At 40.8% G+C, this 25,735-nt stretch overlaps 1 protein-coding gene and 1 pseudogene across 1 annotated transcript in view; one reads left to right on the top strand and one right to left on the bottom strand.

Annotated features, from left to right (window-relative positions):
• The window catches only part of OPHN1 (oligophrenin 1), a 440,991-nt gene extending 426,997 nt beyond the window's left edge, over positions 1 to 13,994 (top strand). Inside the window, exons 22-25 of the mRNA XM_063083139.1 lie at positions 5,656 to 5,821; positions 6,908 to 6,958; positions 11,440 to 11,481; positions 12,725 to 13,994. Coding sequence (XP_062939209.1) covers positions 5,656 to 5,821; positions 6,908 to 6,958; positions 11,440 to 11,473 — 251 coding nt within the window. The 3' untranslated portion in view covers positions 11,474 to 11,481; positions 12,725 to 13,994. The remainder of the gene's footprint in view (positions 1 to 5,655; positions 5,822 to 6,907; positions 6,959 to 11,439; positions 11,482 to 12,724) is intronic.
• Positions 13,995 to 20,344: 6,350 nt separating this feature from the next.
• Positions 20,345 to 22,063, bottom strand: LOC134368057 (kinesin-like protein KIF23; annotated as a pseudogene).
• Between the last annotated feature and the right edge of the window lie 3,672 nt (positions 22,064 to 25,735).

Below are 25,735 nucleotides of genomic sequence, written 5' to 3'. Positions count from 1 at the left end.
GAGAGAAATTAAAGAGGACACAAGAAGATGGAAAGATATCCCATGCTCTTGGATTGGAAGAATTAACATTGTGAAAATGTCCATACTACCCAAAGTGATCCACATTCTTATTTCTTCAGCTGCTTTAGGCACTTTCCCCTTTCCATTGTCTAAGAATCACTCACGTCTGGGGGGTGCAAAATTATACAAGCCCATTTTTCTGCCTTCATTTGGTGTTGCTGACTCTATCAGTCCTGGCTTTGCAGAGGAGAAGAGTGTAGCTTCTACAGAGGGCCTTAGGACTTTCCTTTGGGAACTGAAGAGGGAGTAAGTCTATATCCTATCTGTTTACATGTATTTGTTCATTTATTCAGGTATAGTGCTATGCAATGGGAGAGACAAAAATTAAAGGCCATGGTTCCTGCCTTCCAAAGGGTCATGGTGAGGCTGGCATGTAAGCAACCAGTGCCAGCTCAGTGTGATACATATTCTAGTAGGAGTGAGAATAAATTTCAGTAGGAGCATGGGGCAGGGAGCCCTTCATTCTGCCTGAGATATTGAGATTAAAGTAGAGACCACACCACAGACTGGAACCCTGTGACATACGGGTTTAGGAGCCCTTCTTAGTACCTTTCCTCTGTCTTGACTAGAGATAAAATACTGTACTTGGTGGCATCCTCCTCAACTTGGAGAAAGGATGCTTGTAAGCCTTGCTCAGACACAGGGCCATCAGTTCTCCACTGGGGTGACTAATGCTGTGAATGGTATTTGCATCTGCTCTAGAAGTATTAGGAACAGACTTGCTCTTGCAGTAATGGGTGCTGCTGGCCATTATCCACATTTTCTTATTTGGAACTCATTATGCTTTAATAATCTACCTTTTGGTTTTTATTTTCTTCCTTTCTTTGAGCCTAACTCCAAATTGTTCCACAAGGATAATTAATGGTTAAGGGAGGGGGAAGGCTTTAAGGTGAGCATGGAGAAGTATCATAGAAAGAAAGATAATTCTAGAAGACTTGGGAAACCTGCAAGAGGAAACAACCTTCCTCTACTCTGCGTGCTCAGGTTGGATATAAAGGAAACGTAGAAGAAAGTTGCTTAAGGTTGAAGACTGATGACATCAGGTCCCAAGAAATTTGCAAATGTTTTAGTTATGCTCATTGACAGAGAATAGGGAGGAAGGGAACAGGTTGGACTGGAGAGGGAGATCAAATTTATAGTAAAAGCCAGGTTGTAGACCACAGTTAAAAAGAAATTAAAAGGAAGCACAGTTTGGTAGGAATACTTTATATAGGCTCAAGAGGCTTAGAGGTTAAAAGCCCAGGCTCCATAGTTTCCCAGATTTGAGTTTGAATCCTGGTTCTACTTCTTTCTAGCTGTGGAATCTTGGGCAAGTCACAACCTCTCTGAGCCTTATTTTTCTCATTTGTATAATGAGGATAATAATTGTGCTCATAAGATTGCCATAGCAATGAAGTGAGATATCTGTGTCTACTCAGTAAATGCTAGCAGTCGTTTTGTTTCATAGGAGGTTTTTACTACCTACATGATCTTAGTTAGGTCAGCTCTACTTCTTTGGGCCAGTATCTCAACTGTAAGTGAGGACAGTACCTCCACTGCAGGCAAGATTTTTGTGGGGATTGAGTTATAGTAGGTAAACAAAGCAACTGGTAATATAATTGAGGTTTAAGAAGTGATAGGGCTGCTAGTTAACAACTTCTTAGGAAATGGCAGGCATGGAAGATAGGGATGTCTACCCTTCTGTATTCTAGAGCTTATGAGAAGCTTCCAACCTAAAATGTAGATGGCATAAAAAAGCTCAGAGCTACATTCCACCCTCAACCTGTCTCTGACTGTGCCAAACACCCCCAAAAATGCAAGCCATTGTTGAGGCGAAGGGGCAAGGAAGGATTCTGGGCCATCCCTCAAGGTCCAGCTCAAGTCTCATTCTGTCCACAAAGCCTTCTGACAGTCCTACCCTAGGGAACTTCCCCTCACTTCTTTTGGCACCCAAGTTTGGGCCTCTAATGTGGATGCTGAGTTATAGTATTCACACTTACTTCCCGTGAATATGACTTCTCTTCCCAACTCAATTTTAAGCCTGTGCAGGGCAGGGTCTGTGTCAGATCGTTTGTGTACATTCCTGTGAGAGAATAAGGCAGGGCACATAAGCCCTCACAAAACACCCAGTATATTGACTACCTTTCAATTTAGATTTCAGAGAGAAAGAGAGAGAGAGAGGAGAAAGAAAGAAAAAGATTGATTTTTTAAAGCTGGGTAAGTACATGATCAGAATTGGCTTCTAGAGTTCTCCAAAAGCAGCATGTAAAAGTCAGCAGGGAGAGAGAGGTCTACAGACTTATAGACTCATTCATCTGGAAAGCAGTCCAGTCTCCATATTGTACTAGTAGTGAAGAGATCTGCCAAAGGTCACACAGCAAGTTAGTTTTAGTATTAAGATTTGAATCCAGGTTTCTTGACCCCTAGGTATTACCCTTCCCACTCTGCTTTGCCAGTTTGACATTGTGGCTTAACTGTAACTGAGACAAATTAGAGGCAAGAGAGAACAACACTGGGGTCTTCCAGCCAAGAAAACCCTTTGCTGCTACTTCAAAGCTTGACTTGTAGTGAATCAACCAGTTGGAGCTCCCAATAAAGGGCCTAAGAGGACACAAGGTTAATGACATTTGTTTTTCAGGGCCCTAGGTTGATGTCCATTTGGATGTGGTTGTAACTTAGAAACAAGTGGGGTTTGTATTTCAGGGATGTCATCTGCTTCACTCATCACAGGAAGTGATAGCCCTAAGATGGACACAGCTTCAGGTAGAAATGTTTTCTGGCTCTGACAGTGCAGCATATCCTTCCTGTCTGATTCCCCCTCCAGTAACCAGAAGAAATGAGACAGCACTGTCAGGTCTGGTAACCCATGAGCTACAGTGAGGAATCAGGGTCATGGGCCTAGTGGTTCTCAATCCTGGCTGCACATAGCATCACCTGGGGGCTTTTAAAACACCCATGCCCAGGTCCTACCCCAACCAATTAAATTAGGATCTCTGAAGATGAGGGCCAGGTACTGTACAATTTTAAAGATCTTTGTACATTTCTAATGTGTCACCAGGGTTGAAAACCGCTGGTAGTTGGGACTACATGGATTTCAGAAATCAGATGGACCCGGATTTATTACTGATCAACTATGAGGTTACTTTTCATCTCTAGGTCTGTTTCTTCAACTGTAGAACAGGGATAGTACTTTCCACCTTGCAGGATTATGGCCGATGTTAAATGAGAAAATGTACATACAGCACTGAATACAGTATCACAGTACGTGAACAGAGCAGATGGTTAATAAAAAGGTAGCTATGATTTTTTGCCAGTATTATTTTCCTACCATTACCATTATTATTTATAATTTTTATATTACTAGTAAACAACAAAACAGCAGACACTGGGGAAAGCAGCAGATATGGAAACAGGAGATGTAGGTTTCAATCCACACTCTACCACTTATCTAACCATATGGTTTTGGGTGAGTCAATTCACCTTTCTGAGCCCATTTTCTTCTCTGTAAAATGGGAATGATAAGACCTATCTATTCTGTCTTCCCAAGCTTATTGTGAACATCAAATAATTATCATCTGGGAAAGTGCTTTGAACAGTATAAAGTGTGTTTAAAAAAATGGATTATTGTTATCATTTTGGTTATTGTTTCTACTGCAATTATGTATACACAGCCTAGTGCTAAGGGGAATGGCATGTTCAGTAATGTAAGATACAGACTAAAGGGGGAGACAGAATTTATATGTGTGCATATGAACAGTGTTTTGCTCATTCCTTCATTAGAACACTAATCACACTGTAGTGTTACTATATCTTTTCATATCTGTCTCCATCACCAGAATGGCTAAATGGTTGAATTTCAGAAAAACACAGCAATATATAAACATTTGAAGAACATTTACATGGATGAAAATTACATATGCCTGCTGGAGTGTTCAGAGTAGTGATATTTGAGCTGGGTCTTGAGGACTCGTTACAACACAGATGAGACATGAAAACAGGAGCACATATAGTGCAAGAAGCATGACAGAAACTGATACTTCCTTACGCCTGCCATGTGCTAGGCATTGTCAACAGGCCATCTAATGTAGCCCTTATAATCACCTTAGGAGGAAGGGTTGTTATACTCATTTCCCAGATGAGGAAATTGATGGTCAAAGAGGCGAAGTAACTGTCCAGGGTCCCACAGCTTGGAAGTAGCAGAACAAAGCCCCAAAGCCAGGACTGCACAACTCCAGACTGTCCTTTCCACTATACCATACTGTCTCACCTAGAAGTAAGAGTCAAGAACTTGTTTCAATGGGTTAGTGAGGAGACCAGTTTGTCTACAATAGAGCAGGTGGTTAAAGTTCAAGGTTTGTGCCTGCAACAATGATTTGGGGCCAGCTCATGGAGGACCTTGAATTTCTGTTAAGGAGTTTAAATTTTATCCTGTGCATTTTAGAGCTGCTGGATAGGTCTTTACGGAGAGGGAAAAGTGTAAAAATACTTAAAGTGAACCTTACAACAGTATTCTGTGGGTTCGATTTAACATGGTTTTACATTTACCTTAAACATTTTTGTAGAAAAAAATGGAATGAATATCAAGATCTACTAATAAAAATTAAATGAATATTAAGATCTACAAACACACTTGTATCATTACATATATGTCTATTTTAATATGGTCTTTATCAGGCCCTGAGCACTTTTTGTGAGCTTTTTTTTTACTTGATATTATTTCATATGCATATTTTTGTTTTGACCTGGTTCAAATACTTGTCAGTTCATGCACAGTATTTATTGGTTACATGCTTGTAAGAATTGAATTGTTGCTTAGCCTTTGTGGTTGGGTCTGACTTTTTGCTGTTAAGATAAATGTTTTTGTGCCAGTTGCTTTTTCTTATTTTTTTTTCTCTCGAATTAATTCCTTTATGCCTGTTCCCCAAAGTGGAATTACTGGATGAACAAGTATAAACTATCTCATGTGCAATTTTGCATTTCATCCACATTGTTCCAGAATGCTTGATGGCTATCTAGATAGATAAGCCCAGTTTACAGTGCCAACAGCAATGTATGAGTGCACCTGTTTCATAATAGTCCTGCCAGAACCATCTTATAAAAAATTATATTTGTTTTGTATTGACTGACGTAGAAACTAGAGACATGGAGGCAGGAAGGCAAGTTAGGAGACTGCTGTGATAGTCAAGGCTTAAGTGAAAAGGACCTGGATTTCGGTGACGATGAATTTAACAAATTCAAATTCAGCAGCAAACATTTACTAAGCACCTACTATGTACCTGGCACTGCACTAAACATATTAGTACCTAATTTAATCCCGTAAGTATCTCTGAGATAATATATTATTGATCTTGATTATATAGCTGAGGAAACTGTGACTTAGGAAATTGATGTGACACACCTAAGGTACACAGAGTTCCAGAGCTGGGTTTCAAACATAGACTTTCTGAAGGAACAGCTGCCAAAATAATTACAAAAGAAAAAGCCAGAGTCATAGTGACCAAGAAGAAATGGGGGCCAAGGAAGGTGGCTCGGATAACTTTGATATTGGGTGCCTGCTCATGAGTAGTGTTCCGTTTGGCTAACCATCCAAATTCCTGGTGTCATTCTCTCTTACAGGGGATGCTGACAGTTTCAGCAAAGTGCGGCCTCCAGGAGAAAAGCCAACCATCATCCGTCCCCCAGTGAGGCCCCCAGACCCTCCCTGCCGGGCGGCTACTCCCCAGAAGCCAGAACCAAAGGCAGATATTGTGGCTGGCAGTGCAGGGGAAATCCCATCATCCATGTAAGTAGAGCTATTCCTCAGCCTTGACCTAAGGTCAGTCTTAGGCCACCAGGAGTGCTTTTGAGATCACTATATAGGGCTATGAAGAGTGTACAGTGCACACCCTGGGGCATCGTTCACTTCATAGTCTAGGGTAATATCATAGGCCAGCCCTGTTCGGAGTGTTCTCAACATCTAAGGCTGAGAGATTTCCCTAAAAATGAAGACTATGAACCTTAGTACCTGCTAGGAGACCCATTATTCTTAGCTGCCCTGATCTCTGTAGGGTGATAAAATTACCTTCTGTTTTTGCCTCCCTTGACTCTAGAAATTTTTTTCTTATTTTCTTGTTATGACACTGGTTTTGAAAGTAATTTAATGAACAGATTTGTTCATTATACTTATGCTTGAGGCTTTTTCTTTGTAAACAAGGGGTATGATTTTTTAAAATCTCCCAGAATGACTCAGGATCTCCAGACAGACTCTCGCAGGGTAGGAGCAGAGCTGACATCCAGCAGATCTTCCAGAGGGTGGGCTGCAAGCCAAGGAACCAGGGAAGGAGTGGTCAGGATGGAAGTACAGCTGCTCTGAGGGAGCAGCCTTTGCTTGACTGCAGCCTGCCTGGCTGACCTCTCTTCAAGAAGTGACTCGGGCCCCTCTCAGTATGCTGCTTCCTGGTCTTTCTTTTTCTTGTGTCTCTTGTTTTCCATAATTGTAAGATGGGGGAAAGAAGAAGAACAAAGCCTTCACAAGTTTGACTAATTAGCTAAGTACATTTACAAAATGCCCCAAATTATACTTTGTAGTTAAGGACCAGTTTCACTTATTTCCCCCAAGAAAAGCCTGAATGGTCAACATGCTTAGACCATTTCTGAACCAACAGGGAGCAAATGATGTCAGGTCTGGCTGTGGGGGTGTGTATGGACTCTGGGCCATCTCACATTCTGGTATTTGTGTTTCTCCTGAGACCCAGACCCTTTGCTAGCAAAGGCAGGGCCTGGCATTGATGGCCCATCTGGTTCAGAGTTTCCTGTCCTTTCCATTGGCCATTGGTTCTCATGTGTATTCCAGAACAACTCATGGGACCTGGTTGGCTTCTGTTTGCAGGGTGGCTTCCAGGACCAGGTTTTTTGAAACGGCTTCCCGGAAAACAGGAAGGTAAGAGATAGATGCTACAGAAGAGAAACCCAATCATTTTGTAATAAATGCATCATGAGTATCCCATTTGCTCTCCCTCTTATATTTTCTTTTTTTGTTTGTTTTTCTGCAGCTCTGTTTTTGTCTTTCAGTGTTTGTTGCTTTCTCTCCATCTCTTTCTGTCTCTCACTTATGTCTCTGTCTTTATCTCTTTGTCTTTCTGACACTCTCCATCACTCTGTATCTCTGTCATTCTCATTCTTTCTTTCTCTCTTTGTATTTCTCTGCCTGTGTCTCTGTTTATGTCTCTGTCTTTCTGTCTCTCTGTGTCACTCTTTCTGTATGTCTCTGTTTTTCTCTCCCTGTGTCTGTCTCTGTATCTGTTGTCTTGTCTGTTTGCCTCTCTATTTCTCCATTTCTCTCTCTGCTCCTCTCTCTTCTTTCTGTCTCACAGACACACACACACATACCCAAGTAGTACTACAAAAACTTTACACCAAAGAGGTCTTATTTTTTTGTTAGTTTGCTTATATATATCCCATTATATTCTACAAGGACATGACAAGGAAATGTAGAATACAACACTCTAACATAAATAGGCTTAGAGATAGCATGGCTGCCATTTCAAAAATAAACGTTAGACTTAGGCAAAGATTCTCAAACTGGCTGTACATCTAAATCACCTGGAAAACTTGAAGGGAAAAAACCCTACAGATTCCTGGCTTCTGCTCTGACCCATTAAAATAGATCTCCAGGAGTAGGGCCTGGGAATCTTGTTTTTTGGTTTATTTCCTTCCTTCCTTCCTTCTTTCCTTCCTTCCTTCCTTCCCTCCTTCCCTCCTTCCTTCCCTCCCTCCCTCCTTCCCTCCCTTCCTTCCCTCCCTTCCTTCCTTCCTTCCTTTCTTCCTACTAGTTTATTTTGAAACTCCTCAAGTGCTGGTACAGACTGCCCAAGGCCTGGCGTTTGGAATCCTTTGGACTAGAACACCTAGAGAAATGGTTGCTTACCCTTCAGGGACTCTCTGTGAGTTTGTTCCATGCTTTTTATGAGACAGCTTGAAATTGTGCTCCTTGACAGGTGACAGGAGTGTAACTCTTCTAGGTGGTCAGTTAAAAGCACAGCAGTGGAGCTGAGGTATGTTTGATATCCTCTAGTCAAACCTGTGGGACCTAACTCCCCAGGACATGATTCTGCACAGCACGTCACCCTGGCTCTGCTTGGCGGTGATCCACAAGGAGCCCTACACTGGGCCAAATATTCCTTAGACAATAATTTATCATTTATTTTACCACAGCAGGTGAAAGTGAGGTCAAGGTCCCAGATTTTTCTTACCGATAGCATGAAGATAAAAGTTTTCACCTAGGAAGTTTCTAAAGTAGATTTAACCAAATGTCTACCTTGAGAAAGAAGAAAAAAAAAAAAAGAGGGTGAAAAGGATGGGGGGTGGGGGAATAAACAGAGACAGAGAGATCCTAATATTCTTAATAAGGTACCTGCCTATGAGCATGGCTACTTTCTGGTGCTCCTTTTATCCTCCCTAGGATAAGCCAATTGAGAAATAAATAACAAGGAAATGGAAGGAAGTGAAATGGAATGAACAGAAACAACTGGGCATGTCTAAATAAGGAAAGCTTTTTAGAAGAGGTGATATCTCAGCTGGGGCTTGAAAGATGAGTGGAAATACATAGAAAAACATGGGGGATTGATCTATAGCCTTGGACAGGGAACCAAGGCTTTGGGAAGGGAATATGTAAGAGGCTGAACAAAGGTCAGTAGAATCTTTAAGGCAGGTAGACTTCCAGTAGGGAAGCTATAGCCAAACTGGTACTGAGAGCATGGAAAGATTGGTCACCACTGCCAATGGGCTGGGCTTTGTCAGCTAGTGGTCAGGGAAGCCTTAGACCAACCACAACCTAAGGAGGCTATGGCCAAAGCAGGCACTCCAGACTGGAGTACCATTCTACCTACCCTGTGTCCAGGTTGCTAGAACCTAGATTTAATCCTTTTCTTTATCCTAGATTTCGTCTTAGCAGGAGTGTAGGTAAGACCAAAGTGGGTACACCTGCCCTCCTGTATGTCATGAGCCACCATCCTGGTATCCACAGGTTCCTCCCACAGAGCAGCCACATAGGGAAAGCATCCCTTTCATCTAGGCCTCCGCCTTGTAAGCCCCACTTGCATCAGTGTGTCCACATGCTTTTCACTGATCAAGATCCTCAGACTAGTCAGTCAGTCTCATCTGTGGTCATTGTTGCCAAGCTCATCTCTCATCTCGAATAAAAATGACTATCTGTTTAGCCTTTGTCCTGCCCCTTTTTGCTTCCCATTTGTATACCTGACTGTATTCTGACATTTGAATGACATCACTCTCTCATTCACTTCCCTTCCACAATATTTTTTTAAAAAATTAACTCAGAAAAAAATGAGTAGTGGTTCATCAGAAGAGAAGGGAGGGGAGGGTATTTTAAGGAGGCAGAATAGCTTATGTAAGACAGATTCAGAGATGATTAGGTTTCTCAAACAGTTACAGATAGACCTTTAATATGATCCAGCAATCCCACTTCTGGGTATATACACAGAGGAATGGCAATCATTATGTCGAAGGGATACCTGCACTCCCATTTTCATCGCAGCTCTGTTTACAATAGCCAAGACATGGAACCAACTTAAATGTCCATCGATGGATGATTGCATAAGGAAAATGTGGTATATATACAGCATGTAATACTACTCTGCCATAAAAAAGAATGAAATACTCCCATTTGCAACAACATGGATGAGCCTGGAGAAACATATTGAGTGAAGTAAGCAAAGCACAGAGGGATAAATATCACATGTGCTCACTCATATGTGGGAGCTAAGAGGGAAAGGAAGGAAGGAAAGAAAGACCAGAGTTGTGCATTGGTCTTGCAGAGGGAGGGAATATTCCTAGGGCTACAAAGTGGACTGGGGGAAAGGGGGAGGAGGAGGGAGGTTGGGGATAATTGGGTGGGGGACATGGGGTACAAATGCAATTTCTGGTAATGGGTATGCTGCCAGTATGAATCTGGCCCTCACATCATGGGCACGAGGGGTGACAATTAGCTTTGTGTCTCATGAATATTCATAATAAAAAAAATGAAGAACCCCCCCAAATAAAATTTGGACATCCTGTAAATATCCAAATCAAATAAAATAAATGATTAGTGTTCCACGTTGGCTAAAATACGAGAGTGAGAAGAGGGAAGCCTAACTTGAAGGTCAGACCAGGAAGATAGATTGGAGCCAGATCGTGAAGACCTCATATGACATACTAAGATATTTGGTCTTTATACTGTGGTCCATTGGGGGAAGGGATGTCATGGAAGACTTTTAAGCATGACTGCATATTCTGAGCTGACTGAGTTATAAAAAGATCACTCTGGTGGTAGTGGGGAAGGTAGATGGGAGAGTAAAGACTGGAGGCAGGGAGACCTGTTAGGAGACTCGCTGCCCTGGTAAGAGTTGACCAAGTCCTGGCCTATGGTATTGCCAGTGGGAATGGAATAGAAGGGACAGATTTGAGATAGGCTCAATAAGACTTTACTGACTTTTCAAACGTGGGATGTTGGAGAAGGACCGAGAGAGAGAAAAGTCTAACTTGGGCAGTTAAGTAGATGGTACAGTAATTAAATGTGGAGGAACAGGTTTTGTGGGAAAGTCGTTATGCAAAATTTTGGACACAGTGATTTAGTAGACACTGTGGGACATGGAGGTAGAGATGTCCAGTGGGTAACTGCAACTTAGATTTAGGGGTAGAACTGTCGAGTACAGCCACTGTATAACTACAGAGGAGGGCATTCACATATACTACAGTGTGAAGAGTAGCCCTTTGGGGAGAGGTCTCCAGTATTTGATGGTTATTGAAACCATAAATGGGAATAGGTATAAACAGACTTATGAGAGGAGAGAAAAACAGAAGGCTGAGGATGTAGCCCTGAGAGCCAGCTGTTATGTGGATGCTCTGGCTTCACTGTAGGGGCCATGTTTATTCTCTAGGATTGCTTCTTCCCCCCAGCTGTTCTCAAACAATGCTAATTTAGGACTAATCTAAGTACATCAAGAGGCTGGGCAAGGCTGATATGGTTTTCAAGGCAAAGAAAGATGCATCTTTCACCTGGTACTTGCCTCACCTTCTCGCCCTTCTCCCTATTAGAGATAGTCACAGAATGTAGTCTGTGGTCTTGGGCCAACTTCTCTGGGCTTTCCTAGCCCCTCATAGTCTGGTATTCAAAGGATTATTCTGGCACCTGAGAGGTGTCTTTGTGTCTGGGATACTGGGCTCTCTAAACCTGCCAAAGAAGTAGCCCAACCTATACACATGAAGCTAGATCCTTTAAAACATCTGGATAGAATCACTGCTCCATTTTTCAAATGGCCTCTTTGGCACTGACCTGGAAGGGTCCCCCATCCTCTTGCTTTGCCTTTCCAGTCCTGATTTCTAGAGTCTTAGTGAAATGTCTTTCTTCCTTTTTACCTACAGTTCTCAAGGCAGACTTCCTGGAGATGAGAGTTGAGGCCACAGGTATGTAGTCTCCACCCCCAATTACAGAACCTTGTTCCATGTAAGACTTCTTTATGGGATATCAGTTTTTGAGAACTGGAATGTCATGTAGGTCCAGAAGGTGAGGACTCACCTCCATGCCTCAGTTCATTACCCTATAATTGCATGACCTTTAAACTTAGTGCCTTTGAATTCAGAGGCTTTGTTTGATTATAACTCACCTTCCTCTTTCCTTTCTTTCTCCCCTAGCCAAACTGCAGTGTAGTTTTATAGATTGCATTTGAATCAAATTCATTAGGAATCCTAGGCTGTGACGCTTTGGGCAAATACATTTCCTTCTCTGAGCCTCAGTTTCTCAGTCTGTAAAATGAGAAGGTTGGAACCTTCTAACTCTGACATCTTTTGGGTCTATAAAGGAAACTAGTAACTTCCCTTTTGATCTTATAGCAGGTACCCAAAGGCCACTTTAGTATCTGTAGAGAGACTTCATTCCTTTAGATCGAATCACTATTTCAGTCTTACCCACCTGAACCTTCATCCTTAGTTCTTTCTATTTGTCTAATGCAAAGCACTTTCACATCCATTATCTCATTAGATCCATATCACATTCCAGAAGTAGGGAGGATAATATGTGTTCTAACACAACAAATAAGTAACTGAAGTTCAGAGAAAATAAGTGACTTCCTTATCACTGACAGGAGACTCAGAAGTCAGGGAAATTCCTTTCTCTCCTAGGAGTTCTGATTGCTTGACCATTAGATTACTGGCATGACATGAACCCGTATACACATTAATGAGATCCAAGTATCTGGAACTTGGCCTTCCATGTTCTCCCTAGCCTTTCTTTTCTTCCTATCACTGCCAGTCCTCAGAGGTCCTTGGGTAGATAAGCTTCTTATCAGCCTCCATGGAGGTGAAGCCCCAGTAAAAGGAAGTTTGCAGTTATTGTAGGGTCAAAAAGACAATGGGCATGATGCAGGGAGGTAATCTCAGAGGTTCTAGTATCAGACTTCTGCTTTCCCAGGTAGACTTTTTGGTAATTAGAGTTAAGGTTGAAGGCACATAATCTCTAGCCCTGATTATAGCACTTTCGTAGGCCTTTTTCATGAGTTGTCAAGGCCTTATTTTAGCCAGCCTCTAATGTTCAGAAGATTAGTTACCAACTATAGGCTTAGCTACCTACCAAGAGAGGCCCCACCACTCAGTGACTGTTAAGTGCTTGGCCAGTCCTAGCTAATTCCCTACTGTCTTCTTTCCCTTTCAGGTTCTAAAAGCCTTGGCCTTGGGGGACCCTTTCCAGAGGGGTGTGCAGAGTCATTTTGTGCTGAAGAGCAGCTCCTTTCTGGCCCTGCACCTTCAGGCTCTGGGAGGCCATAAAATAAGAGGCACGTGTTCTAGACACATGTCTATTTCTCCTTTATATTCTGTCTTCATCCCCTCAGAAGGTCTATCTTGAGCTCCTGTAACACTGTGAATGGCTGGACTCCCTCAATTGAGACTCTGCTGAGACCAAGATATTCACTGACCTGAGTTGAAGAGGGAAAGCCAGTTTTCAGCTCTTCTGTGAACTTCCTGCTTCCTTAAAAGGCCATCAAACTCTGAAAGATTTGGGGCAGAAGACCAATCTCAGGGGTTTACCCTGAAGTAAATGCCACTTGAGTTGGGGCCATTGCTTGCCTGGTTGAAGAGGAGTAGGAATGTTTGCCAAACATTGGAGAATCTTAACATGTCTCTTACTGAGGATATGGACACTGGTGCCAGACTGGCACTCTGATGCTGCAATATATTGCCAAGAGTCTGTCTGCTCCCGGGGGGCCAGACAGCATGGTGATGCCCCATAAGCCCTCCATGTGGACTTTAGAAGATGGTTTTTGCATACAGCTACTTAGGACAAATCTACAAAGCACATTTTGTATGTCAAATCCTAGATCTATTTGGATTATTCTTCCTCCTGTTTTCTCTCGACAGCTTCCTTTAAAAGCAATCAAGAAAAAAACAAAAGCTCAAAATATTTCTTTAAAAAAGACGGACTGTATTTGTCCTGTAGGAGTTCCATTTTTGGGTCAAATGCTGGGAAAAATTGTTAAGATGGATTGAAGCCAGGCAGCTATCACTGTTGCTTCATGTTTGCCTTCTGCAGATAAGCTCTTTTATCTCCTGAAAGAGGTAGTTCTTAACCCACTGTCCATGGATTCAGAAACTCCCTGATGCCCCTGAGATGGTATGCAGAATTCCATGACAATATGCCTTTTCTGGGGAGATAGTCTATAACATTTTACTGAATTTCAAATGGGCCTGTGAGCCAATAAAGATTAAGAACCACAGCCCTTGAGATAAAAGACTCTTTTTACAACCCATAAAGTATTTGATGTAAAGGGCCTTTCCAAATTATTTAGCCTAACTGCCTAGTTTAGAGTTGGGGAAACTGAGGCAGAGAAAGTTAACAGCCACACCAGGTCAAGATCCCAGGTTCCTGGGATCCGGTGCAAAGTTCTTTCCATCACACCATACTTATCTTTCAAGGGGACTTATGGTTGGTGGCTTTAGTGGCTATCATTTTCTGGGTTTGGCTTTTGCCTTCTCTCTTGAGCCCCACATATTTGCCACCAAGTGGGAAACTTCAAGGTATAAGCCCCTGGTCCCCTTCATTTACCATCTCAATCACTAGAAAGGAACTAAAACAAAATCAGTATAGTGGGCCATAAATCTGAGGCATAGACATTTCTGATTCATGTTTGTTGAAGGGAAGTTGCTGGAGAGAGTCAGAGCTTGTGCTCTCATGCAGATGCCTGGGCCGTAGCCTGTCTTTAGGGTCTGTGTAAATATAATATGGCATAGCATGAGAGAAAGAACTTTCCTACATTCACTCCTCTAGCAAGGCCCTGCTAGTGCACTGATTGTAGTACTGCGAGAGAAACATAGATATGGTGAGAAGAGAGAGTGTACACATACATATGCCCAAATCAACTTTGAGATGCAATTGGAACAATGTTGCTGAAAGGTGGTAGTCACTTTCAAGACTGAATTCCCAACATGGTTTATTGGTGAATTAGGAACATGTAAGGCCAAACACACTGAGAGCCTTTGTGAAATTAATTGAGTGGAAACTTAATGCCTTTCTAAATCAAGACATGCCCAGGTGGCCACATTAAACTCTATCCACTCTACCCAGTCTCAGAAGCCAAGTTGCTAAGAAGCCAGGAGCAAGAGAGCCAAGTGGCCATCATTCCACCTGCTGCCCACTCCCAAAGAGAGTCTCTATGAGGCCTGCTGGCCTCTCCCAGGAAGTGTTTGTTGAGCCCTGGTCTCAGAACTGTGGCCTCCCTGCTCTGTCCCATTATATGCCTACAGGCAGGTATGCAGATTTTGGCCACAGAAGTGGTGGCCAGTGGGGCATGAGTACATTTGAAGATGTTTTGACTCTGGTTTTCTTGGGGGAAAATATCACAATCATCACTACAAATGTTGGAATATTATTGAGAGCCAGAAAAAGCCACTGTGATCCCAGTAGAAGAAGTGTCTCAGAAATGTGGCCATGAGATTGCTGTGTTGCCTAGAATACAGACCAAGAACCTAGCCTGGAAAGTTGGGACAACCAGTCTGGCTGGATGCCAGGGAGCAGTGGCTGGATAGCTCTGCCCTTGTGCTGAGCTATTCCCAAAGAATGCCAAAGAAAGAACCTCAGCGCCTCCCTTTGACACTCTGATTTAGAGAGCCAAAGCTGCTATGGTGAGGCACACTGTCATGTAATGAGACTGGCTCGGCCTAGGCATTCATAAGAAGCTATGGGAAGAGGGAGATAATAATTGAAGAGTGGCAACTATTGGAAATTATCAGCATACCTTGGTCACCAGGTTAAAGAACTGGCAACAGATGAACTAAGTCTCGAACTGGCAGTGATAATAAAGGAGCTAAAATTTATTAAGCACCTATTACGTGCTTTACATACATTATCTCATTTCATCCTTATAACAATCATGCAAGTATTCTCATTTTTACAGATAAAGGAATTATGGCACAAGGGGCTAAAGCAATCAGCTCAAGGGCACACAGAAAGTAAAGTTAGTAGAAGTTTGATTTGAATCCAGGCCTCTTTGACTCTGTACCCCATGCGGTTTTCCCTTTGCTACACTGAGGTAGGTATTTGGACAGAGTCCACATTACTGGAGCTGGCATGACTGTTGACTCTTGCCTGCCTAACAAAATATTAAAAGGTGAGCGTTTGAAGGAGGGAGGGTATGCAGTTCCAGTTTATAGGGGAATGAAAACTGGGCTGAAAGATATTTCTGAGTTGGGCTTTCTCTTCACCTTCAGTTTACCCATTTGGTAATGTTTTTAAAGGGATCATCGGATTTTACCTTGTGAAGTGAAGGATTTTTTTTCTTTTATTTTTTAATTTATTATTAACATATTCATTCTTACAAATCACTATATTTCTTTATATCCTTTGCCCGACCTGTTGCTTCCCAAACCCCCTCCGTCCCTCCCCCCATCTCTAGCATCCTTAGGTTTGTTCTCTCCTTCTGAAAGTTCAATGTATTGTTGTGGTCTCTTCTTTCTTTCCTTCACTCCTTCTTTCTTCCCTCCTTCCCTCCCCCCCCACTCCCTCCCTCCTTTCCTCCCTTCCTAACAGCAAGTTATGAATGAGAACATGTGGTATTTCTGTTTCTTTGGCTTATTTCACTTAACATAATTTTCTCTAGAAGCATCCATGTTGCTGCAGATGGAAAATTTTATTCTTTTCTATGTCTGAGTAGTATTCCATTGTGTATATATACCACATTTTCTTTATCCAGTTGTCCATTGATGGGCACTTAGGTTGGTTCCATACTTTGGCTATTGTAACTAGAGCTGCAATGAACATGGGAGTACTGGTATCCCTTTGACATGATGATTTCCAGTCCTTGGGATATATACCCAGTAGTGGGATTGATGGATAATAAGGTAGCTCTATCTGTAGTTGTTTGAGAAAACTCCATACTGTTTTCCATAATGGCTGTGCTAATTTACAGTCCCACCAACAGTGTAGAAGAGTTGCCGTTTCCCCGCATCATCACCAGCATTTGTTATTCTTGGTCTTTTTAATAATGACCAGTCTAACTGGGGTGAGATGATATCTCAGTATGGTTTTTATTTGCATTTCTCTAATGACTAGTGATGCTGAGCATTTTTTTCATGTACCTGTATGTCTTCCTTTGAAAAATGTCTATTCATCTCTTTTGCCCATTTTTAAATTTGATTATTTGTTTTTTTTACTGTATAGTTGTTTGAGCTCTTTGTATATTTTGGATATTAATCCCTTGTTGAATGTATAGTTTGCAAATATTTTCTCCCATTCTGTAGGTTGTCTTTCTGCTCTGTTGATTGTTTCCTTTGCTTTGCAGAAGCTTTTTAGTTTGATATAATCCCATTTGTTTATTTTTTTTCCTTTCTTGCCTGTGCTTTTGGGGTCTTATTCATAAAGTTTTTGACCAGTCCTACACCCTGAAGTGTTTCCCCTATATTTTCCTTTAGTAATTTTATGGTTTCAGGTCTTATATTTAAGTCTTTAATCCATTTTGAGTTGATTTTGGTATATGGTGAGAGGTACAGGTCCAGTTTCATTTTTCTACATATGGATGTCCAATTTTCCCAGCACCATTTATTGAAGAGGCTGTCTTTTCCCCAATGTATGTTCTTACTGCCTTTGTCAAAGATCAGTTGGCTATAAGTATGTGGGTTGATTTCCAGGTTTTCTATTCTCTTCCATTGATCCAAGTGTCTGTTTTTATGCCAGTACCATGCTGTTTTGGCTACAGTAGCTTTGTAATATAATTTAAGTTAGGTGGTGTTATGCCTCCAGTTTTTTTTTTTTTTTTTTTTGCTTTGGCTATTTGGAGTCTTTTGTCGTTCCATATGAAAGTTTGAATTGCTTTTTCTATTTCTGTGAAGAATGTCATTGGTATTTTGATGGGGATTGCATTGAATCAGTAGATTGCTTTGGGTAGAATGGACAGTTTCATGATGTTAATTCTTCCCATCCAAGAGCATGGTATGTCTTTCCACCTTTTGGTGTCTTCTTTAACTTCTTTCAGTAATATTTTGTAGTTCTCATTGTAGAGATCTTTCACCTTCATAGTTAAATTGATTCCTACATATTTTATTTATTTATTATTTTTTTTGGTGACTATTGTAAATAGGCTTGCTTTCTTGATTTCTTTTTCTGCTAGTTCATTACTGTAGTATAAATATGCCACTGATTTGAGGTGTTGATTTTGTATCCTGCAACATTACTGAAATTGTTAATCATCTTTAAGAGTTTTTTGATAGTCTTTAGGTTTTTCTGTATATAAGATCATGTCATCTGCAAATGGACAGTTTGACTTTGTCCTTTCCAATCTGGGTGCCCTCTATTTCTTTCTCTTGCTTGATTTCTCTGGCTTGTAGTTCCAATGCTATGTAAAATGAGAGTGGTAAGAGTGGACATCCTTGTTTTGTTCCTGTTCTTATTCCCATTTAGGATGATATTGGAGATTGGTTTGTCATAAATGGATTTTATTGAGTTGAGATGATTTCCTTCTACACCTAATTTGTTGAGAGTCTTTATCAAGAAGTCATGTTGAATTTTGTCGAATGCTTTTTCTGCATATATTGAGATAATCATATGGTTTTTGTCCTTGATTTTATTGATGTATTGTTTCACATTTACTGACTTGTGTATGTTGAACTATCCTTGCATCCCTGGGATGAATCCCACTTGATCATGGTGTGTAATTTTTTTGATGTGTTGCATTGCTAATATTTTGTTGAGGATTTTTGCACCTATGTTCATCAACAATATTGTCCTGTACCTTAATTTTTTTTTTGTTGTTGTTGTATCTTTATCTGGTTTTGGTATCAGAGTGATGCTGGCATTATAGAATGAGTTTGGGAGGATTTCTGTTTCAATTTTTTGTGAAAGTTTGAAGAGAAGTGGTATTAATTTTTCTTTAAAGATTTGATAGAATTCAGCTGTAAAGCCTTCTGGTCCTGGGCTTTTCTTTGTTGGTAGATTTCTGATTATTGCTTCAATCTCATTGCTTGTTATTGGTCTGTTCAGGTTCTCTATTTCTTCTTGGTTCAGTCTTGTTAGTTTGTATGTGTCCAGAAATTTATCCATTTCATCCAGGTTTTCATATTTGTTGGTGTACAGTTGTTTATAATAATCTCTAACGTTTCTTCATATTTCTCTGGTATCAGTTGTAATGTCTCCCTTTTCATTTCTGATTTTTGTTATTTGTTTGTTTTTTTGGTGGCTGGCTGGTATGGGGATCTGAACCTGTGACTTCCAAGTGAGCTAATCTGCCAGCCTATGATTTCTGTTATTTGGACCTTTCTCTTCTTTTATTTTTTGTTAACCTAGCTAATGGTTTGTCTATCTTCTCAAAAATCCAACTTTTTGTTTCATTGATCTTTTATACTGTTTGAGGAGGTTTCTATTTCATTTAGTTCTGCCCCGATCTTGATTATTTCTTTCCATCTACTACTTTTGGGGTTGGATTATTGTTGTTTTTCTAGTTCTTTGAGGCATAGTGTTAGGTCATTTATTTGAAAACTTTCCATTCTTTTGATATAAGTGTTTATTTCAATAAACTTCTCTCTTAGTACTGCTTTTGCAGTATCCCATAGGTTTTGGTATGATGTATCTTTATTTTCATTAGTTTCAAGTAATTTTCTGATTTCTTGTTTAATTTCTTCTTGGACCCATAGGTCGTTCAGGACTCTTGTTCAGTTTCCGTGCACTTGAGTAGTTTCCAGAATCTTGCTTGTTACTGATTTCCAGTTTTAATCCATTGTGGTCTGAAAAGATACTTGGGATGATTTCAGTTTTTTAAAAATTTGCTAAGACTTGATTTATGACCTAGTATGTGGTCTATCCTGGAGAATGTTCCATGTGCTGATGAGAAGAATGTATATTCTCTAGTTGTTGGATGAAATGTTCTGTAGATATCTGCCAGGTCCAGTTGGTCTAAGGTGTAGTTTAAATCATGTGCCTCTTTGTTTATTTGTTGCCTGAAAGATCTGTCTAACACTGAGAGGTTGGTGTTGAGGTCACCCACTATTACTGTATTTGGGTCTATCTATTTTTTTAGGTCTAAGAGTGTTTGCTTTACATATCTAGGTGCTCCACTGTCGGGTGCATATGTATTTATGATTATGTCCCTCTAACTGGATAGATCCCTTTATAATTATATAATGGCCATCTTTATCTCTTTTTATGGTTTTTGGTTTGAAGTCTATTTTATCCAGTGTAAGAATAGCTATCCCTGCTCATTTTTGGTCTCCATTTGTCTGGTATGTCTTTTTCCATCCCTTCACTTTTAGTCTGTGTTTGTCTTTATAGGTGAAGTGGATCTCTTGAAGACAGCATATAGTTTGGTCTGGCTTTTTAATTCAATCCATCAGTCTGTGTCTTTTGAATGGGTAGTTTAAGGGTTGTTATTGACAAATTTGCTTTACTCCTGTCATTATATTTCTTTTTGTTTAGATGTTTTAAACATCATTTGTCCCTTTCTTCCCCTTATTATTTTTATCTTGAATGTTCATCAGATTTTTGACGCGACATGATTTAGCTTCTTCCTCTTTCTCATTTGCATTTTGGTTTTAATGGCGGGTTTTGCTCTTCCTGTGAATCTGTGATATTGATAATTGTTTTTCAGATTCTGGATGCAGGACTCCTTTGAGTATTTCTTGCAGGGCTGGTCGTGTGGTAGTGAACTCCCATAATTTTTGTTTGTCAGGGAAATGCACCATTTCTCCCTCATTTCTGAAGGATAAGCATACTGGGTATAGGATTCTCAGCTGGCAATTTTTTTCTTTTAGTCTTTTGAATATATCATCCCATTTTCTTTTGTCCTGTAACGTTTCAGTTGAGAAGTGTGCTTTCTAAAGTCTTGTTTTTCTTTTCCAGTCATTCTATTTCCAATTTCTGTCCTGAGATCATCGTTTCTTTTTCATTTAGTTTTCCTTGAATGTATTTTTCTTTATTTAGAACAGCATATTCATATTCTTGTAACAAAGCTTTAAAGATATTAGATTGTTTGTTGAACTCATCCATCATCACTCGTCACAGGTGATGTCATTTTTCTAAAGCTTCAATCAGTTTTGGAAGTGTCTGCTCATCACTGATATCCAAATGTTCACACAATGGCAAAGGTGGAAAACTCTATAAAACCACCTCGGTAACCAGTGGTTTATCTTCAGCTGGACCTCCTCTGGCCTGGTTTCTGTATCACCTCCTGGGCATTAAACCACATATTGACTTGTCTCCTGGTATTGCTACTTCAACTTCTTGAGTCACTTCTGCAAATCTCATGACTTGCACGCTTTCTTCATAATCTTCAGCCTTTGGATTCACACACACAATCATACACACTTTTCTTTCCCCGTCGAAGTAGTTCTTGAACAGATGGGTTAACTTTGAATCTCGATATGGAACCATCTTGTTAGTTCCATACATTTGCTTCTCTCTCAGGATGTCCATACATGTTCTTAGTGTCATTAGTTACTTGTTAACATTACAGGCTTCACATAATCTGTTCCCTTCTGCTCTGGTCTGGTTAGTTCTTTCACTTCCAGCAAGCTCTACCAAGGACAACTGGCTTATAGTTATTTGTTCGTTTTCCTGTAAGACAGTGTCTCCATCTGCATCCAAGGGAGCCTGAACTAATTATATGTTGAATACACTAACGGCTGGACTCACGATTCAAATGGGTGTAAGCAATACGTCTCTTTTTCTGGCCTCTCCAGAAAACTTCAAAAGCCTCCTCAGTAGATTTCACTTCTACATCTGTATATCCTATAACATACATTTTATGGTTCTTGTCTTCACAAAGCAATTTATTGTGGAGGTTTGGGTTTTATGGGATCAAATAGCACCTCTTCCAGCAGATCATATATGTAATTATTATATATTTCAATATAAAAAATGAATACAGCATAGGCACTATCTTCATCAACCTCTTCTGCTTTGCAGAATTCTTGAACATTTATCTTATCTGCAAACTCTGGACCTACTTGTCACTTGCTAGAGGGGGTCTTTAGAGTGGGCATGGCTTCTCCTTTCTGACATTCTAATAAAGCATTAACCTCACACTGTATGTCTGTACTATCCTATCATTAGATTTAAAAACATATCGTTAGCTTGAAATGACCCAATGCTGTTAAAGATCATGTCCAAACAATGAGGAAGCAGCCCTCCTTCCCCTGGAGAACCAGTCATTGTGTGAGTTTTTCCACTTCCTGTCACTCCATATGTAAAAAGAAGACCATTTTTGCTATAAATGAGGTCATCTTCCAAGGGACTAGTCATAACATCAAAGAGGTCCTTCTGGGTAGTGTGAGTGCCAAATACTTGTTTAAATGAATACTGAATCTCCTTATAGTCCCCATTTCAGTTGAGTCTATAACCCTCAGGAATATGAAGCTGAATGGTTGTATTATTGATCACTTCTATGCAACACTCTTGATCAGGAAAGCTCAGTGGGCGTACCCTACAACATACCCCAACTGGGTCTTTAAGATACATTTGGGATCCTTTTTTCACTAGAGGCTTCCTGGGTGTCTTAGACCTCGCTGGCTTCATGGCAGCAGCAGCAACCTCTACGCTGCCCAAATGTGCACGTGTACGAACGCTGGGCTCAATTGTGCAGGCTGGCGAAGACAGCGAGACAGCAGGACTGGCTGCAGGAAGCACAGCGCTCCCTAAAGCCCCAGGATTTGTTTTTTAGTGGGTAGTTGTTAAGTCCTCGGCTTAGCCACTTTTTATAGAGAAAAAAGGTCCTTGTGTGTGTCTGTACTTGGCCAAGGTGGTAGCATGTGCCATTTCAGTCCAAGAGATTGGCAACATCCACACATGCAGTTTGAGAAGCAGTAAAGGTCTCAGTGCCTCTGAGGTACTTGATGCCTTGGGGTCAAATTCTTACAAAGTTTTTCTGTGGTGATAGCAAAAGTCAAGAAATGGTTTAGAAAATGAAATATTATTGAATTTTTATTTTTGAAGTTTTTGTTTTAAAGAGAGGTAGGGGGGAGGGGCGTGGTATCCAGCCACTAAGGGGCAAAACTCAGCATTCAATTTCAATAATATAGTGTCATGTAGAGTATTTCTAAAATAATTGCCTATCATGGGGAAGTTTTCCTTTCCTTTTTTCAAGATGTTCCTTGATTCTGTAATAATGACAAAAAATAAAGTAGAGGAAGAAGTAGTTTTGTGATTAAAAAAAAATTGCTTTTGAGAGTGTAGATGAATGATACTTTTAAAGTAGCTGCAGACAAGTGGCCTTGACACATTACAAGCCCTGAAAAAACTTCAGAAACCATTTTAAAAAGTACAGAGAGAAGCAAGATACCCTGAAGAGATGTTTTTGATGAAGACAAGCCTTCACTTTCATGGGGAAATGAAGCACTTGATACAAAGGACATTAATAAAGGGCTGGAAAGATTGCCTATGTGAAATACATATGTGACATCAGACAAAAAATGAGATATTGGGACCCATTCATGTGACTTTCAATAAAGTATGCAAACTGCCTAGTATAAATGGCCTCCATCTGCAATTTTGTCATGGAAATCTTTGAGCATCTCAGGCATGATGGTGCAGCCACTACCTGTTGCTCGTGTCGTCCTCTACAAATCTAAGGAAACTTAGGCACAGAATTCTTTAGGACTTAGGAATCTCAGTCTACAGTCTTAGCACCATGGCCTTATCATTCCCTCAGGCTTTTACAACATCACTGTGATAGGTGACAGCCCCATCTTACAGGTAAGGAAACTTGAGGCTCAGAGAGATGAGAAATGATTTGCTCAATATTACACAGCTAGGATTTGACTTTTAAAATTCAGGACTGTGAGATATGAGGCCTTTCCATTTCTAATATACCACACTGCCCACAGTAGTAAAAGGAGTCCCAAAGGTAAATGGAGAAGATGCTTAGAAATAGGACTGATGAAAACATCTGCAGGCCAGCAACAGCATTACCTGGGAGCTTGTTAGAAGTGCAAGTTCTTGGAACCCACCCAAGACATCTGGAATCAGAATCTGTTTTTTAACCAGATCCCCCAAGAGATTCCCATACATATAAAAGTTTAAGAATCTCTAATATAAGGCATTTGAGACAGCAAAGCAGGTTGTGGAAGGAGCCCTTTTGGAGAAACAAAGACCAAAAATGGTGGATAAGGCCGATCTGGTGTTAGGAATGGTTGCAAAGATTGAGTTCATAGCTGCCTGTTTCTTGCAATGCTTTGCACAGGGCCTTGTGCTTTGATGACAAGTGAATAAAGTTTCTTCACCTAAAAGAATAGTACAACCAGCCTAGGGAACAAGAAGACTGAAAGTTACTTGGCTTTTAAACCTCTGAGCAATAGAAAGGCAACATGGGCCAGGGGAAAAGAGCTCCTTTTAGGAGCGGGGGTTAAGACTCAGCTCTGTCACTGCTCCTCTGTAAGGCTGAGCAAGTCCCTCTGTAGACCTCAAATTGACAGACTTTAAATCAGGTAGTCTCAAAGGGCCTTTTCAGCTTTGACATTCTATTCTTGGGTTTGTGTACCACAACCTACATTGTAATGAAAACATGGACAACTCCACTGGCCTTTGGCCATAGTTGAGCATCTTCAGTTTACATGGGAAGGGGTATTCTGGGAGGAAATTTCACAGTCATAACAAAGCAACATAAATGTAAACTGCAAGAAACTGGGAGGGGCATGACTAGTTAACCAGCTTGAAATTGGCCAGTATTTTAATTAAGGTATAACAAGGCTTCCAGACTGCTTTGAGAAGCAGCTGCTTCAAACCACATACTTGTCATTTATCTTGAATAGGGCTTACTCTGCATGATTTAATAAAATAAACTCTTCTGACTTGGGCTTTTGGGGGATAGTATATCCCCATCAGCCACTCACTTCTCCAGATAATTCTGATGTCCATTAGTTGAAGACCATTGGCTATAACTTAACCTCTTACACATGGAGAAACAGACTCAGAGAGGGGAAGGGACTTGCCTAAAGCCACACACAAGAGCCAAGGGCAGAAGACAGGTACCAGCACAAGGGTCTTTCAAGCCTGCTTCCTTTGGTTGATCATTTTACTAAAATCAAGATGCCTGCTTCCAGCAGCAGGGCGCACACTGGGGAAGACTGATAGACTTTTCATCTGAGTGCTTTGTTTCCATCACTTGTTCACACATTGGTTCATTTGAGCTTACACAGCCATATCATCTAGTCAAAGTAGGAATGATTATTCCCTTTTTATTGAGACTCAGAGAGGTGACTTAACTTGCCCAAGGTCACACAGGTAGGAAATAGACTGGGCCCTAGGTTGACTGATCTCTCTTATGTGGCCCTGCTTCTCTAGGGGAGAAGTAGCCCTTCAAACCCTCAGTTTTTCTCCTGGAAAATGTTATGAGCTCTAAATTCTTAATTCAATCCAGATGCTTCAAAACATTGATTTTTTTTCCTCCTGTTGGAGCATATAACAGCTCTATGTCTTAAAACTTGGCAGAGTACTCTTATGTCCCTTATATCATTTTGTCTTCATAACAGACCCATAAGGTAGGCAGGACAAGATATTTTGCCCCCATTTCACAGATATACAAGTTGTAGCCCAGAGGCATTGTGTTTTGCTGCTGTAACAAATTATTATAAACTTAGCCGCATGAAACAGCCACCCTGTATTACTATCTCAACAGTTTCTGTAGGTCAGAAGTTTGGGATAGCATGGCTGGATTCTCTGCTTAGGGTCTCACTGAGCTAAAACCAAGGTATCAGCCAGACTTGTGTTTGTCATCTGGGACTTGGGGTTTTCTTCCAAGCTCACTGGTTGTTGACAGAATTCAGTTCCTCACTGTTGTGGGACTGAGGTCTCCATTTTTTAGACATATGGCCTCCTCCATCTTCAAGCCAACAACACATCAAATCCTTTGCTTCCCCTTCTACATTTCTCTGACTTCCTCTTCTGTCTCTGCTGTTAAGGTTCACCCAAATAATCCAGGGTACTCTGCCTATCCTAAAGTGAATAGTAATTGTAATCACAACTTCCACATCCTTTTTGCCATGTAATCACTGTCCGGTAAAAGACTTGGAATCTTCTTGAGAGCCATAATGGCTGCCTACGACAGGTATAAAGAAGCTGCCTACAGAAGCCCTGCCTCTCAGTATGAAGAAACATGGTTGTCCACACCTTAATCTTGGGGAAGAATAAAAGGACCATTCACATGCCACCTACATGAGCAGTTAGAAACCTCAGGGTTCTTCAACCTCTCCC

This window comes from Cynocephalus volans, chromosome X (genome assembly GCF_027409185.1).
Source record: "Cynocephalus volans isolate mCynVol1 chromosome X, mCynVol1.pri, whole genome shotgun sequence".
NCBI lineage: Eukaryota > Metazoa > Chordata > Mammalia > Dermoptera > Cynocephalidae > Cynocephalus > Cynocephalus volans.
The sequence above is the reverse complement of the archived record's forward strand: the minus strand, read 5'-3'. Positions and strand labels throughout refer to the sequence as shown.